A 17,147-nucleotide genomic window follows, 5' to 3' on the forward strand; every position below is an offset into this window, starting at 1 on the left:
TTCAGCATTTGGCAAAATGCTTGGCTCTTAAATAAATAAATACATTTTTCTTAATGAGTATTTCTTAAGTGAATGAATAAATTTAGGATTTATAATAAATAAATTTCATCATAAGATGGACATGTACCACCAAAAAGAATGTTTAAGGAGAGTTTTTCCTTTAATAACCTAGGAGAATTCTTATGTCATGAGATTGAAGGAGTGGAGGATGTGTCATTTTAAAATATGTCAGGTTGATATATTGATTATTTTTAGTTGAAAACATTGCTGAAAATTTAGTCTTAGAAAGGGCAAGCTAACCTGTCTCTCTGTATACAGTAAGCAATAAAGATTTCTCTGGAAGGGGTACCCTCTCCCTGCTAGGGTGAGAAAATAGCCCTTATCACCAGAGATATGGAATTGCAGTTGACAATGGACCTAAACAAACATAGTTAATGAAGTAACTCTTATCTTTCACCAGTTTTACACCCCCTCATATATCTCCTAGTGACTCCTCTAGAAAATTCATTGTCCCTAGCCATATTTTCTTTGTCCTGTCATTTCTACTCAGATTTATTGTTGCTTGTTTAAAAAGTATAAAAGCATCTTGCTTTGGCTACTTCTTCACACTTCACTCTCCTGTGAAGATCCTTATGTACATGTGAAACTAATAAAACTTGTACGCTTTTCCCTTTTAATCTGCTAGGTCTCAGCTTGGCTTCTACATCCAGTCAAAAGCCCACTGAGAGCTAAAAGTGGGGTTGAAGGTGATCTCTGGCTTCCCCACAATATTAACTGAAAAATAACCGAATAGGAAATTGTACATACAGTATTATCTCAACCATGTTAAATATACACTGCACGTAAAATCCTGGAAAGAAATTTACCAAAATTTAAATAGTGACCATCTTTGCATGGAAATGTAATGGGTAACTTTTATATTCTTTTTCTGCAATTTGTATACTTTTCTCTATGAGACATTATTACATTTATAATCAGATAAAAACCCTAATCGCCAATTTTTTTTTAGAACCAAAGGGCCCTGTGTCTGCTTAGAAACAACTCTTGTTGTCACAGATATTTTCCCTTACAGCTCTGCCCTAAGAAAACTGTAGATACTGCTCTGGGAGAAAACCTCCCACAGCCACCTGGTTCCTCTCATGTCCATACACGCTGTGATCTGGCAGGACAGGGAGATTAGTGTGGGAAAACACTCTGCCTGTTATGCACGTTGCCCAGTTCTCAGTCTGTGCTTGCTATTTCACTCTTGTCTGTTTTGTTTGTTGCTGGTAGGGAGTTTTCCAGAATTATAATTTCCAGCAAAAGGTACTTCTCTAGCTGGGCCCTGGGAATTGGAGAAGTAACATTCGCCAGTTTTCTGCACCCCTGTATAATATTCCTACTTGTCTTGGGTAACATCCCAGGAGAAAGCACTCATCTCCTCCACCTATGATCATTTAAGTGACAAAACGTCCTCCATTGTCACATTCTCCCTGCTAACGAAAGGTCTGTTCAAAAAGAATTATTCAGAATTTGCAAACTTAGAATCAAAGTAGGAGCCAACATTGAACTTTTGCTTAGGAATTCTAAAGTACTGTTTACCATGCTATTCAGAATTGAAAAGCAAAACTAAATACCAAGACTATATAAGACTATATATTGCAAAGGCTGAACTAGAAATATTCAACTGTAAGATGGAAACTGAATGACCTATGAGGCATGAGTTTTTTATGATGGCTTGATTTAGTAATGATAGACTATGACAGCCAACACACTGCTTTTTCTGGAAAGTTATGTTGTTCATTTGACAGCAATTAAATCATCTCAGGGGACGGATTTCAGACATTCCCAAGAGAATGCATCTGCAACTTGAGATATTTGTGCTTTTCTGGCACAGCTCTGTAGCAACCAAATTTCTGACTCTGCAGCCAATTTATCACTGGGAAATTCCAGTAATTCCCAGATATTTACATACAGCCAATTAAGATAAATTTACTAGCAAAGGACTAATTCTTCACTGACTTTGCTTAGATCAAATAATACTATTTCATGGTATTCCTAGTTTTTTATGTCCAAAGCTCCTCTAACCTCTCCAGGAAGAGTGAAGCAACTTCTCCCTGTGCACCAACCAGCACACCTTGTAATACCTCTTTATAGCACTTATCACATGGCTGTAACAGTTTATTGTTTCTCTCTATGTGACCAGACCTCTGGAGAGCAAGGGCTACAACTCCTGTACTTAGCACAGTGATTGTCACTTAATAAATGTTTGTGGAATCAATTGTCTAGTCAAAGTCTTATTTTTTTCCCCTTGGAATTTGTACCTCACTTTAAAACAATATTTACAATATTTGAGAGAGGCATATTTACAGATTTTAAAACTAAGAGGGACCTTATTTTGTAGTTGGGATAACCATGGCCCAAGAAGGCTAAATGATTCATCCAAATTCACCAAACTCTGCTGAGATAAATTCTCAGCGCAATTCTTTTTTCAAGAGTTAAATGAACTTTTGGAAAACAGACTTTGATTTTACCCTCTGGGAATTAAAATCTGAAGACCTTAAACTTCCAAGTCTAGCAAAATGGTACTATAGGCCTCAAGAAGGGCTTTAAGTATGAATATTATATTAATTTAAAAAATTAAAGATAGAATTTTGCTATGTTGCTCAGGCTAATCTTGTACTCCTAGGCTCAAGTGCTCCTCTTGCCTCAGTCGGCCCCCCAAAGTGCTGAGATTACAGGTATGAGGCACTATACCAGCGTGATTAAGTGTGGATATTATAAGTAGGCGTTTTGCACAGTTGGCCTTCTAAACTTGTGGAAGTCTACCTGTACTTTAATATGTTGAAATAATTTTCATGACTTTGTGGGAAATTTTGTTTTCTATCTGCTTTTGGATTTACAGAAAAGTTACAAAGATAGTACAGAGTTCCTGTACACCCATCACCCTGTTTCAGTTTACCCTGTTATTGTCTTCCACAGCTATGATACATTTGCCAAAACTAAGCTACCAATACTATAAATCATTATTAACTAAACTCCAGACTTTATTTGAATCTCGCCAGTTTTTCCGCTAACATTCTTTTTCTGTTCCGATATCCAATCCAGGACACCACACTATATTTAGTTGTAATGTCTTCTGTGATTAACTCTGTTCTGTGACAGTATCTTAGTCTTTCTTTTGTTTTTCAGGACTTTGACAGTTTTGAGGAATACTAGTCAGGTATTTCGTAGTCTATCCTTTGAACTGGGTTTATGTTTTTCTCATGATTGGACTGATGCTATGAAGTTTTGGAAAGAATACTGCAGAGATAAAGTGCCCTTTTCATCACATCATATCAGGTAGTATGTAAAATTCTCATATCACTGATGATATTAACCCTGTCATTTGCTTAAGGTAGTGTCTGTCTGCTGGGCTTTTCCTTGGCTAAGTTTTTTTTTTTTTTTTTTCCTTTTCATACTTTATTCTTTGGATTTGAGTCACTAAGACCAACTCCCCTGGAAAGGAAGAGGGGTTTACATATATATATATATATATATATATATATATATATATATATGTATATGTATATATATATATATATATATATTGCTTGGAATTCTTCTACAAGGAAGATTTATCTCTTTTCCTCTCTTTATAGAAAATTTATCTTGATAAACAATAATTTTCTTAGTTGGGGGACGTTAAAGTTATAATTGTGTAAGACAGTAATGTTTGGCAGATATAAAATAGTTGGAATATAAGTTTAAAAGATAAAACTCTCCTTAGGGGATATTATCATGGCCAAGATATTTCATATGAATAAACTTTCCAGATAACTAAAGCTTTTTCCTTTAATACTAAAAGTTTGTAAATAGATACACTTCTCCCATTTGTATGGCTGCCTAAGATGAATTAAATATTTTTTATCTTCTTGAACAGAATATCCTGAACACAATTTAACCTTTTTACAAAAAACAGTCATTAGACTGAAATTCATAGCAGTGATAATAGTGAACCTGATGACCTCTAAGGCTTCTTCCAATCCAAGTTTCTATGGTTTGATAACTATCCAACAAAATGAATGAAGCTATGCTCCCAAATAATCAGACTTTTTTGTTTTGTTTTGTTTTGTTTTGTTTGTGGTCTCACTCTGTTGCCCAGGCTGGAGTGCAGTGGCACAATCTTGGCTCACTGCAAGCTCCACCTCCTGGGCTCAAGTGATCCTCCCACCTCAGCCTCCTGAATAGCTGGGACAACAGGTGCATGCCACCATGCCCAGGTAATTTGTGTATTTTTTGTAGAGATGGGTTTTTGCCATGTTGCTCAGGGTAACTTCTTGTTTTTAACTTAAGGTTTTCATCTTGGGGTAGGGGCACAAAATGTCTCAGCCTCACTTCTAGACTAGAGAGAAGCAATAGGTATTCATATGAAGGCATCCAGGGATGCATATAGGAGTCACTTGGGGGGCTTGTTAAAAGGCAAATTCCGATTCAGGCCTAAGATTCTGCATTTCTTTTTTCTTTTTTCTTTTTTTTTTTTTTTGAGACGTAGTCTCACTCTGTCCCCCAGGCTGGAGTGCAGTGGTGCAATTTTGGCTCACTGCAACCTCTGCCTCCTGGGTTCAAGCGATTCTCTGGCCTCAGCCTCCAGAATAGCTGGGACTACAGGCGCGCACCACCACGCCCAGCTAATTTTTTGCATTTTTAGTGGAGACAGGGTTTCACTGTGTTAGCCAGGATGGTCTCGATCTCCTGACTTTGTGATCCGCCCGCCTTGGCCTCCTAAAGTGCTGGGATTACAGGCGTGAGCCACTGTGCCCAGATGTTTTTTTTGTTTTTTTTTTTTTTGAGACAAGAGTCTTCCACTGTCCCACAGGATGGAGTGCAGGGGTGCAATCTCAGCTCACTGCAACCTCCACCTCCCAGGTTCAAACAATTCTCATGTCTCAGCCTCTCAAGTAGCTTGGACTGCAGGCACATGCCACCACACCCAGCTAATTTTGGTATTTTTAGTAGAGACAGGGTTTCACCATGTTGGCCAGGCTGGGGTCGAACTCTTAGGCTCCAGCCATCTGCCTGTCTCGGCCTCCTGAAGTGCTGGGATTACAGGCATGAGCCACCATGCCTGGCTCAGATTCTGCATTTCTAACAATCTCCCAGGTGACACCCATGCTGCCAGTCCATAGGTCACATGCTGAGCAAGGACCCAGGGAATCCCACATACCAAATGTTGTAGTCTGGCTGTTGACAGGGCCGATGAGTTCCTAAGGCAGTGTAGAGCTTTTCTCTCATGCTGCAAAAATATTTTAGACATGGATTATTTGTTAAGTACAGTCAAAGATTACAAAAAGAAGGAGCTATGTGACAAAAATTAAAAACACATTCCTCTAATAGAAACTAAAGAAAGGAGGAAAAATTCTCTTCCTTAAGAGAATTACCTTTGATGCTTTGGTTCCTTGATTTGGTGAAAGAAGGTATCCTGACCACATCAAAATGACAGCAAGCTAGTGTTATCATCCGTTGTGTGGAGAGAAGATTCACTTCTAGAACTTGAGGCTTCTTGCACTAAAATTGCACTTAAGGATTTTAGGACTGCATCAATGCACATTTTATAACATTGTTTCTGCTACTGTTTTCTGACAAGCAGAAGGTGGGTTTGTCTGTCCTTTAGTATTTAAGCCACAGCAGCCAAACCCTTAGCTCTTTCAAATTAAGCTGATATGATATATAGAATTTACTTACTTAAATATAAAATGAAGTATATGATTCCTGAGAGAAATATAATGACTTTATTAGGGTAATTAATAAAGGTTTTTCAACTGTAAGAAGTCTTTCACATCACTGCATGAATGACCACACAGCCTGTCTGAGACAGTTCCAGTCAGAAGTTCAGTGTTTGGCTGGGCTCAGCGGCTCATGCCTGTAATCCTAGCATTTTAGGAGGCTGAGGCAGGCGGATTGCCTAAGCTCAGGAGTTTGAGACCAGTCTGGGCAACATGGTGAAACCCTGTCTCTACTAAAATAAAAAAAAATTTAGCCAGGCATGGCAGCATGCACCTGTAGTCCCAGCTACTCAGGAGACTGAGGCAGGAGAATTGCTTGAACTCGGGAGGCAGAGGTTGCAGTGAGCTGAGATTGCACCACTGCACTCCAGCCTGAGCGACAGAGCAAGACTCTGTCTCAAAAAAAAAAGAAGTGCAGTGCTCAGGGAAGTGCACCATACATGCAGATCTGGAGATTGGAATTGACCTAGAGATCACTGCTTGATCATTAACTACTTGGATAACCTTGGGCAAGTCACTTAATCTCTCCATGCCTACTTGTACAAACTAGTTAATCTCAAGGTTTTGTTTAAGTCCTAGTTTTTCACCATTCTATTCTAATACCTTAGAAAAGTATTTTGTATACATTTCAAAACAACACTCGGCTGGGTGTGGTGGCTCACACCTGTAATCTCAGCATTTTGGGAGGCCAAGGTGGGTGGATCACCTGAGGTCAGAAGTTCAAGACCAGGCAGGCCCACATGGTGAAACCCTGTCTCTACTAAAAATAATATATATATATATACCTGGGCATGGTGGCATGAGCCTATAATCCCAGCTACTTGGGAGGCTGAGGCAGGAGAATTGCTTGAACCTGGGAGGTGGAAGTTGCACTGAGCTAAGATCATGCCATTGCACTCCAGCCTGGGTGACAGGGCAAGACTCTGTCTCGAAAAACAAACAAACGAACAAACAAAAAACAACAATGACAACAATGCTCATCTCTTTTTATAATGCCATGAAGAAAGCTGATTCTGTCAACTTTGTGCCTAACCCATGAGCAAGTAGCAGCTTGAATGGTATCTTAAACCAAGTAATCAGCAGAAGAAAAATAGCTGAGATTTTGACCTCATTTCTTTAATAGATATGTTTGTGTTTATAAGTCAGCCAGGGGTTTAGTTAATACTGTGCAGAATTGTTGCTAAGTTCTCACTTCCCCCAGACAATTACTAAAGATCAGAATTTGTAGCATGAATTATACACCTGGTAAGATTCTACATTTCTCATAACTGAGTAATAAATTTATATTAGAGTTAGTATTAGTAAAAAATGACTCTGGCTTCATTGATTGAATTGTAGAAGGTAAAGAGAAAAACTGCCAATTGCTGCCTAAACAATTTTCAAGTTCTTAGGCGTCAACATAACAAATTACTTTATTTTTTTTATTTTCAAAAGAATGAAAAAAAAAGGAAAAAAATTTCAAGTTCTGCTAAAGAAAAAAAAACACAAAAAAAAAAGGATAAAAAAGATTTTAGGTTGGCAAATGTGTCCTCAGACAGTGGCAGGCAGAGTAAAACACAGTACAGCGTCACAATAAACAGTGTGGGCTCTGGAACCAAACTACCTAGAGCTTTCAAGCCTGACCCTACAATTTAAACTGTATGACCTTGTGTAAGTGATTTAACCCTTCCGTACCCCAGCTTCCTCAAATAAAATAAGGATAATAATAGTACGTAACTCAGAGTTGTTATAATGATTAAATGAATTAACACATGTAAAGCACTTAAGTTAACCACTCACATGTTAGCTACTGTTATTATTAGTAATTGAAATGGGCAGAAGGGAAACAACTAGTCAGGAAAGGAAGGCAAACTTGGTAACAGTAAGGAAGAAAAAGATGCTAAGGGCAAGCTCACAAATGGGGAAGAAAGTGCTTTCCACATCTGGTTCCTACAGTGAGCATTCTCTGTACTTAACTATAATACTCTTGAAGAAAACTTTCTGTGTGTGTGTGTGTGTGTGTGTGTGTAGTGTTTCAAAATGATTTCATACATATCATCTCATTTGATTACCAGCAGTCTACAGAGGTAAAACTTCTTACGTAACCTAGCAAATTACTTCTGGCTCTCAAAGAACGTGGGGTAGGTAAACAGGATGAATCCTGAGAACACCAAAGCACAGCATAGAACAGCACCTACTGCAAGCCATTCATTCCTGGATGTGTTCTGAGAAGTAGGATGCTGGGTTATCACCAGAGATGTAATGTGGGGCCACAGCTTTGTGTCCCAAGATGACCTCACTCTATACTTCCCAAAAGCATTATATTTGATCATCTTCGAATCTTCACATTCACCAAATGTACTTCATGTTCCTTGGCAGTAAGCATATTTTGCATGCCTTGCCTGGCCTTTACTAAGTATCAGATCCACTTCAACGTAGCTCCTCTGTTGAGCCCTGGGAGATGCTTATATTGCTGTTTTCTTGTTTTGTATGTTTTTACAAAGATAGCAAGGCAATATTCTATAGAACAGTGCCACAAGAATATTTCAAATACAATTAGGGGATCAGTAGAAAACAGCTATATGGTGATGACATAGAACATAATCTCTAGTCAAGTAATGGGAAATATGTTTCAGAGAGGTCATTGGCTTATTCCTATTAATTCAAATAATAATTAACATTGACCACTTAATATGTGCCTGGCAGTATGCCAAGTGCATTACATGAATTTAGTTATCTTGATATTGTGGTATACCCAGCATACAGCAAATGGTAGGAGCTCAAGAAATATTTGTTGGATAAATGAAGCTATGAGGTAGGTATTAATTTTATCTCCATTATACAAATGATTAAAATTAGGTGTAGCATTTTAAAGCTTTAGCCGGGTGTGGTGGCTTACACCTGTAATCCCAACACTTTGGGAGGCTGAGATAGGCAGATCAACTGAGGTCGAGAGTTCAAGAACAGCCTGACCGACATGGAGAAACCCTGTCTTTACTAAAAAATACAAAAAATTAGGTGGGCATGGTGGCACATGCCTGTAATCCCAGCTACTCTGGAGGCTGAGGCAGGAGAGTCTCTTGAACCTAGGAGGCGGAGGTTGCAGTGAACTCAGATCACACCATTGCACTCCAGACTGGGCAACAAGAGAGAAACTCTGTCTCCCCACCAAAAAAAAAAAAAGAAAGAAAGAAAAAGGAAAAAAAAGAATTTTAAAGCTTTGTCTAAGGTCACATCACTATTAATTAGGGGGTGTGGTTTGCAAAGTCAAATTTGGTTATAGAATAGCATAGTGTAGTGGTTCAGAGTGGAGCTTTGGAGCCAGCCAGACCACTTAGTTTTGAACCTAGCTCTGCCACTTACTAGCTGTGTGAACCTGAGAAAGTTACTTAACATTTTGCACCTCAGTTCTCTCAACTATAAATCAGAAAAAAATAGTTCCAACCTCCCAAGGTTATTGGGAAGATTAAATGAGATCATACATATGTACACTTAGAACCATACCTGGTACTCTATCTGTATAGCTATTATTGTTTAGTGGAGCCTTACATTGCATGCCAATAGAGCTTTTACTCTTCAAAAGAAATTTCCATAAATTATCTCATAACATCCTGATAAGACAGGTGATAATAATTACAATGAACATCATACAGGTTGAGTATCCCTTATCTGAAGTGCTTGGGATCAGAAGTGTTTTTGGATTTTGGATTTTTTCGAATTTTGGAATATTTGCATCATACTTACTGATTCAACATCCGAATTCAGAAATCCAAAAGCTGAAATGCTCTAATGAGCATTTCCTTTGAGCATCATGTCAGTATTCAAAAAGTGTTTGATGTTGAGTATTTTGAATTTTGTATTTCTGGATTAGGAATGCTCAACCTGTAGTATGTCACTTAATCTCACAATAATCCATTTCATAGATTTTAAGAATCAGGCTCAGAAAGCTTAAATGAATTGCTCAAGACCATATAGCAAGCCACTAGCAATGCTAGCCCCTGCTGGAAGAACTCAGAATGAAAGATAAAAGATGACTAACACATAGCATCAATTCTTTACAATCAGGAGGGAATACAGCAGGGGGCCCCAACTTCTGGGACACAGACCGGTACCAGTCCACAACCTGTTAGGAACCAGGCCGCACAGCAGGAGGTGAGCAGGGGTGAGCAAGCATTACCACCTGAGCTCCACCTCCTCTCAGATCAGCAGCATCAGATAATCATAGGAGTACGAAGCCTATTGTATATTGTGAACTGGTATGCAAGGGATCTAGGTTGTGCACATCTTATGAGAATCTAATGCCTACCCGATGATCTGAGGTGGAACAGTTTCATTCCGAAATCATCCCCCCGCCACACTCCATCAGTGGAAAAACTGTCTTCCACGAAACCAGTCCCTGGTGCCAAAAAGGTTGGGGAATGCTGAAGTAGAGGAAAGACAGATAGGAAGACAACTAACTCAAGGCAGAATTAAGCCAAGCGCTAAAAAGGTAGGAAGGTTACATGTTGAGGAAAACCAGAGGAAGAGTGGTTGAATTCTGTATGGGGGTAGTCTGTTTGCAAGACTTCATTCCAAAGGCACCAGGCAGGTCAGGAACTATTTCATGGTTCAGAAACATACTGAGTTCACTCAAAATCAGGAAAAGTTTACAGGTCTAAGAGAAACAATACAGAAAGAAGTGGGACAAAGAAAATTCTGAAAAATGCCTAGGCATTCATGGCTACTCCTACACATTTTTGGGTATGGGAGGGAAACAGTGACCTTCATTTCAACGGACAAATGAAACATTCAGTACCAAGGATGGTATGAATAATGTAATTATTCAAAAGAAAGTTCCCTATCTGCTCGGTTTGAGAGGATTCAGAACACGTATCTTCATCCTTTTGTCTTCAGTTTTGCTATTTTGGAATCCAGTGGATCGATTATTTTGGAGTCAGCCCTCCCATTCCAGGGCCAAAAGGTCATGAGATCTCTTTCTCTCCCCTCTCTCTCAGGGTTTGCAGTGTTTTGGCAAGATCTTGTCAATGAGTGAGACATAATGGTGCAGCAAAGAGATATTTATGTCTCCTTTGTCTGATTTTGGTACCTTAGAAAGAAGAAATCAGAGACTTTATCGCATTTTTGGATGGGGTGTAGCAAAGCACTAGAGGAAACTTTGAGGAAGTAGATATCTGTGAATTAATGTGAATAAACCATTTTCAGACAATCTCAATCCTTATAGGCTGACCTTGTTTTTGGCTCAGTCTCTAAGATCATATACAATATTAAGTCTACTACTAGACAAGTCTGAGTCTTCTAAAGATCTAAGAGTTATTAGAGCAGACTAAAATTCTCAGCTCTGATACACCTTAAGTATAAACCCAAACCAGTTCTTTTTTGAGGTTTTTCAAGCTCGTTCTCCTAGATTCAAATAAAAACTAAGTGAATTTCTAGTATTTGAGGAAACAGATTTAACTATTAAACACCTAGCATTTTGCTCAATGCTGGGATGGGGAGCAAAAGTTATAAAATTTTAGAAAAAAGAGGTACAAACTCCCAAATCACTTAAAGATCTTACTGGAGAAATAATACGAAGTCACTTTAAACAACTGCCTTGCAAAAAAAAAAAAAAAAAAAGAATAAACAACAACAACAACAAAAGAAAACAATTGCCTAGTAATACAAACAGAATGTAACTAGATGTATAAATGTATGGACAGTGCTACAGGACCTCAGATTAAGACAAGAGCAATTTGAACCAAAGATGTGAAAGAAATCTTCCTGGAGGGAAGTTAAATTTGTGCCAAGGCTTTATAAATGAATGACCTAGAGTAAAGGGTTTACCTGGAGAAGAGAATACCATTAACTCGGCCCTGTCCGCCATTAGTGTAGTGCTCTGGAGGTCATTCCCTCCCATTTCCCAGCACATGTCCTGGTACAGAATGAATAAATAAACGGCATTCAAGGCTTTACATGACTAAGTCCCATTATACCAATCCAGTCTTGGTGCTACGCATTCATTCACCCATTAAACATATCTTTATTTTACACTTAAATCCTTTAGGTACTGTGGTAAGTACAGAGCATCTGGAGAAGAGTAAGACTCATTTTCTGTCCTTAAAGGGTTTAGAAAGACAAGGATACCACAACTAAAACACAATATGATAATTGCTCTAAGAGGTATGCACAGAGTATCAAGGAAACTCAGAGCAGGAATACTTATCTTGAGGAGGGAATGAGGTCAAGGAAAGTTGATAAAGTTGCTATAAATAAACTATTTCTGGACACTATATTCCTTGTTCCTGGAGGCTCATCTTCTTCTTTCTGGCTCAGTCCCCAAGATCAGATCTTACACAATATTGGGTCAATACTTAGACAAGTTTGAAAGCTCTATAGTTCATTTAGATAAACTAAATTCTCAGATTTAATATAACTCAGACATAATCCTCAAACCAGTCAAAGTATAGGAGACTTTTATTGACTGGATTAATATAGTAGCAATTTAAGGAGAGATTAGAAGGATGGAGTTTAATCAGGACATTTTCACAATGATCCAATAAAAGTAATAAAAATTCCTATTGATGGTAGAAATGAAGAGTAGATTAATGTTTAGATAAACTGGCAGCACATGGATTCCAAAGGTATGTTATAGTCAATCTTAAAATACAGTATTTGGGCTGGGCGCAGAGGCTCATGCCTGTAATACCAGCACTTTGGGAGGCCCAGGTGTGCAGATCATGAGGTCAGGACCTCGAGACCAACCTGGCCAACACGGTGAAACCCTGTCTCCACTAAAAATACAAAAATTAGCTGGGTGTGGTGGCACATGCCTGTAATCCCAGCTACTCGGGAGGCTGAGGCAGAAGAAGTGCTTGAACCCAGGAGGTGGAGGTTGCAGTGAGCCAAGATCACACCACCGTACTCCAGCCTGAGCAACAGGGCAAGAGAATCCCTCTCAAAAAATTAAAAAAAAAAAAAAAGTGCCAAAGGTGTGGTAAAGTTAATACTGACCTTCTGTTAATTTCTTAAACACGAAAAGCATATTCCAATCTTAGGGCATTGGCACAGGCTTTTCCCTTTCCCCTCTCCCCTTCCAATTCTTCTGCCTGGTTTCTACTTACCCTTCAGGTCTCGGCTGGAACGTCACTTCCTCATAGAGGTCTTCTCTCCTTTCCTTTGTGAAATAAGAAATATATATATGGTCTCTTCCTCTAGTCCCTGGCCTAGAACACCCTTGTAATTTCCTAAGTTACAGGGGTGCTAGGAGAATCTTTGGTTCTAATGTTTGGTCTTTGCTCTCATTCCTGACATGGAGCTCCTAAATCCCTTAGACTTTCCTGAGTGATAGGAGCAGTCTTTTATTTACTGAGGCAATTCTTGCCTGGCTCCTAGATGAGGGCTGGTCACTGGAAAGACCAACCATGATTATAAACTTGGAGCTTTCAGCCCCTACCTCTATTCTCCAGAGAGGGGACAGAGGCTGGAAATTGAGTTAATAATTGATCATGCCTACATGATGAAGGCCCCATAAATATCCCTTAACTATGGGATTCAGAGAGCTTCCAGGTTGGCAAATACACATCCATGTGCCTGGAGTGTGGTATACCCCAACTCCATGGAGACAGAAGCTCCTGTACTCAGGACTCTTCCAGATCTCACCCTTTGTATCCCCTGGCTGTTTATCTTTATCTTTTATTATATCCTTTATTAGTAAGCCAGTAAATGTAAGTAATGTGTTTTCCTGAGTTCCATGAGCTGTCCTAGCAAATTAATACAACCTAAGAAGGGGGTCATGGGAAGCCCAATTTACAGCCCGTCCCTGATCAGAAGCACAGGTCACAACCTGGGACTTGTGATTGTCATCTGAAGTGGGGGACAGACTTGAGGGACTGGGCCTTGAACCTGCAGAATCTGATGCTGTCTCTAGGTAGACAGTGTCAGCATTGAATTGAATTAGAGGATACCCAGGTGGTGTCTGTGGAAGAATTTGCTTGATATGCGAGGAACTCCCCCCAACATCTGATGTCAGAAGTGTTCTGTTGAGTGGTTGAGTGGTATATGAGAGTAGGAAAAATAATTTGTGTTGTTTTCTTTTTCCTATCCTTAATACCTGTTTAAAGTAGGCTTTTCCTGTTTATTTCTTTGAAAGCAATTTGCATCACCTTTAATTATCAGATTTATTAACTTGTTTACTTCTTTAATGTTTGACCTCCCAGTAGACTATAACCTTCATAAAGGCAAGGATTACAGTGTTTTTATTGTTGTTTGTCACCAAATACTCAGCCTCTGGTAAAGTAATCAGCAAGAAGTAGATGTTCAATAAATATTTGTTTTAATAAATATGTAATTATTATATTTGTAAGTTGAACAGCATGAATCAACATCATAGGGAAAAACTATCTTAAAAATTAACTTTAAAAAATGATGAAACAAGCAATATCCTGAAAATGTGCAAGAACAGACTTTCAGAATGATGTTCTATGAACTATTGTCTGCAGGTCATTTGTAATCCAGCAAACATTTTCATCCTCCTTCTGATTCTATAACTTATTTTATATTTAGACTTCCTCTAATTCTAACCTGTATACAAGATAAAGAGTAAAGATGGAAGATTCTAAAAAACAATTTTAACAATGTCCTATTTAGGGGGATTTTCATTGCATACTTTAAGATAAGAACATAGGTTTAGCATATTAGGTATCTGTGGAAATAAGTCCTTAATCTACAGATGACTCATGCTACTGGTTTAACTATTTTCTTTAGATTTTTTTTTCATGTACAGGAATATATTTTTATATACATATGTAATATGCTGAAGGGACAAAAATAATGTATGATCATTATCCCAAAAAAGAAACAGGTTCCAATGATTTCTTTTGAATTATAGACTTACAGCTAATTAATAATGCATATAGTTAATTAAAAATTACAGATTGTAACCTTGAATGTAGCAAATGACATAAAGAAAAACTTTGTTACATGTATCTCTCTGGGAAAAATCACACAAAAGACTTTGTTTGGCAAAGCTATTTGAAACAATTCAAAGCTAGAAATGTTTCTAGGCTATAGCAAGATGAATTCTATTGGTTTGGATTTTGACCTACCACTAAATTTTGGATTTAAGAAGGGTCTCATTTTTATATTCAACATAGAAATTAAATTTTAACTTAGAAACTAAGTTCTACACGCCTTGAGGTATGTGAAAATCATGTGAAAATAAGTCAGTTACTGCTAAGGTCTCAATGTTTGTATCCTCCACAAAATTCATTTGTTGAAATTTTAACCCTTGAGATGATGGTAATAGGAGTCAGGGCCTTTTGGGAGGTGATTAGGTCATGAGAGTGGAGCCCTCATGAATGGGATTAATGCCCTTATAAAAGAAACATGAGAGAGCTAGCCAGTCCCTTCCACCATGTGAGGATACAGTGAGCTGTCTCTAAACTAGAAAGTGGGTTCTTACCAGACATGGAATCTGCCAGTGCCTTGTCTTTGACTTCCCAGCCTCCAGAACTGTAAGAAATAAATTGCTGTTATTTATAAGCTACCTGGTTCGTGGTATTTTGTTACAGCAGCCTGAACAGACTAAGGCAGTTAGTTATAGAGACAACAGATGGCTTCATAGGTCTAGGTGTGAAACCTGGGAAAACCTAGTGGAAACCACAGTTGAGAACACACTTCAATGTCCCAATAATCCTATAGCCTTCAGGCTTAGTTGGTTCTGGACTCCCTCTAGTGGTTCAATTCTGGTGCTTTACTTGATGCCTTCAATTTTAGAAATAACACATTTCAGGTCAGATTAAAAACAAATAAGCAAAAGAGCCACACCACTCCCATTAGAATGGTTTACCACAAGGAGGCCAGGTGTGGTGGCTCATGCCTATAATCCCAGCACTTTTGGGAGACTGAGGTGGGTGGATGACTTGAGGCCTGGAGTTCAAGACCAGCCTGGCCAACATGGTCAAACCCCATCTCCACTAAAAATCCAAAAATTAGCCAGGCATGGTGGTAGGCACCTGTAATCCCAGCTACTCGGGAGGCTGAGGCAGAAGAACTGCTTGAACCTGGGAGGCAGAGGTTCCAGTGAGCTGAGATCCTGCCATTGCACTCCAGACTGGGTGACAGATTGAGACTGTCTCAAAATAAATAAATAAAATTTTTAAAATAAAAAGAATGGTTTACCACAAGGAGATTATGTCATTCAATGGTATGATAAATGTGGATGTTTAGATGACTGAAATCATAGTGTTGCAGATGGTTAGACCTAAAGAAACAGAATGGATTTTACTGGCTGATTGGAAAAGATACTTATAGTTTTGCTCAGAGTGAGTGGATAAGAGCTGAAGGCCCAGTAACTGAATTCCTTGTTGCTTTTGTTTGCAACCTATGGTAAGGACCGGATCATTTAGGGAAAGAGTGAGGTGAAGTGAAAGAATATTTCCTATGCATATGGATTCTATAAGGTCAGAGGGTTCTTATTTGACCTTGTATAAAATCAATCTCTTGATTTTATACAAAAGGAACACGTAGTTTCCTCCTCATCATATTCCTAATAGCATAGTCTCTGCCTCTGTTTTAAACCAATGCAGAAAACTTTAAGGCCCATTTAACTTTATTGGCTCCCTATGTTGGCTTCAGTTATGCCACTCCATGAAACCTTTACTTCTTGGCCATTTCTGCACAGTAAATATATCTACTAACTATTTTACATGACATCCCTTTAAATATTTAAGACAATTATCATGTTCTCAGTGAGTCTTCTTTCCCTCTCCTAGATCCTCAAAACTTCTTGGAACTGAATAGAAGGAACTCCATGAGGTGCAGGCATCTGATAAAATAATCTGATCGGCATGTATTCACACCTTTAGGGGTCAGTAAAAACGACGGCTTTTTAAAAAAAAATTCAGAAAATGCAAAACTGTTATTTAAAAGTCCCAAAACCAAAAAGACCCGAAGCCAATAGGATTAAAAGACAAAAAGAAAACAGGAAGTAATGGGTGACTTACCCATTTCAAGACCTCCTCCTGCTATTTTCTGATCCCTAAGTTATGCCAGAATCCATTTTAGTAGAAAAGTACCGCAGGGACCAGATAAGTTACTGTGGAGTCAAGAAGTCTGTCACGTCTGCCATGAAGTTTGGATAGAATGAGATCAGGAATTGGCATTGGTCTTAAGATGCCAGATCTGACAGTACTTCCCATTGATAAGATATCACTACACAGTCTGTATTGATTATTTGCATAGCTAGAAGAAAAAAACTTCCAGCAACTTAAGCATTCTAAAATATCAGTTTTGTCATCTTACAAATTTGGGTTGCAGTGAAAGTGGGAAAATTGAGGCAGGAAGATGTAAGTCAAATAAAGACAAGGTATATCTTCTTGTCTTTGAATATCTGTAGTTCTTTTTTAATAGGAATTAAGAGGGATAAGAAATGTATTCCAATTGATA

The 17,147-nt window shown here is 38.4% G+C and overlaps 1 protein-coding gene across 2 annotated transcripts in view; it reads right to left on the bottom strand.

The window, feature by feature from the left end:
• Positions 1-17,147, bottom strand: part of GATM (glycine amidinotransferase) — a 45,422-nt gene that overhangs the window by 27,583 nt on the left and 692 nt on the right. Inside the window, exons 1-2 of one of the 2 annotated variants that reach the window (XM_012442308.2) lie at positions 5,400-5,465; positions 5,186-5,254 (exon numbers count right to left, since the gene is read on the bottom strand). In XM_012442308.2, coding sequence (XP_012297731.2) covers positions 5,186-5,254; positions 5,400-5,450 — 120 coding nt within the window. In that variant the 5' untranslated portion in view covers positions 5,451-5,465. Of the gene's footprint in view, positions 1-5,185; positions 5,255-5,399; positions 5,466-15,162; positions 15,213-17,147 lie in introns of those variants that run through there. The other variant, XM_064366011.1, reaches the window with a different exon arrangement.

The sequence above is a fragment of the Aotus nancymaae genome, unplaced genomic scaffold (genome assembly GCF_030222135.1).
Source record: "Aotus nancymaae isolate 86718 unplaced genomic scaffold, 86718_ANA_hifiasm-v0.15.2.pri h1tg000062l, whole genome shotgun sequence".
NCBI classification, from domain to species: Eukaryota; Metazoa; Chordata; class Mammalia; order Primates; family Aotidae; genus Aotus; species Aotus nancymaae.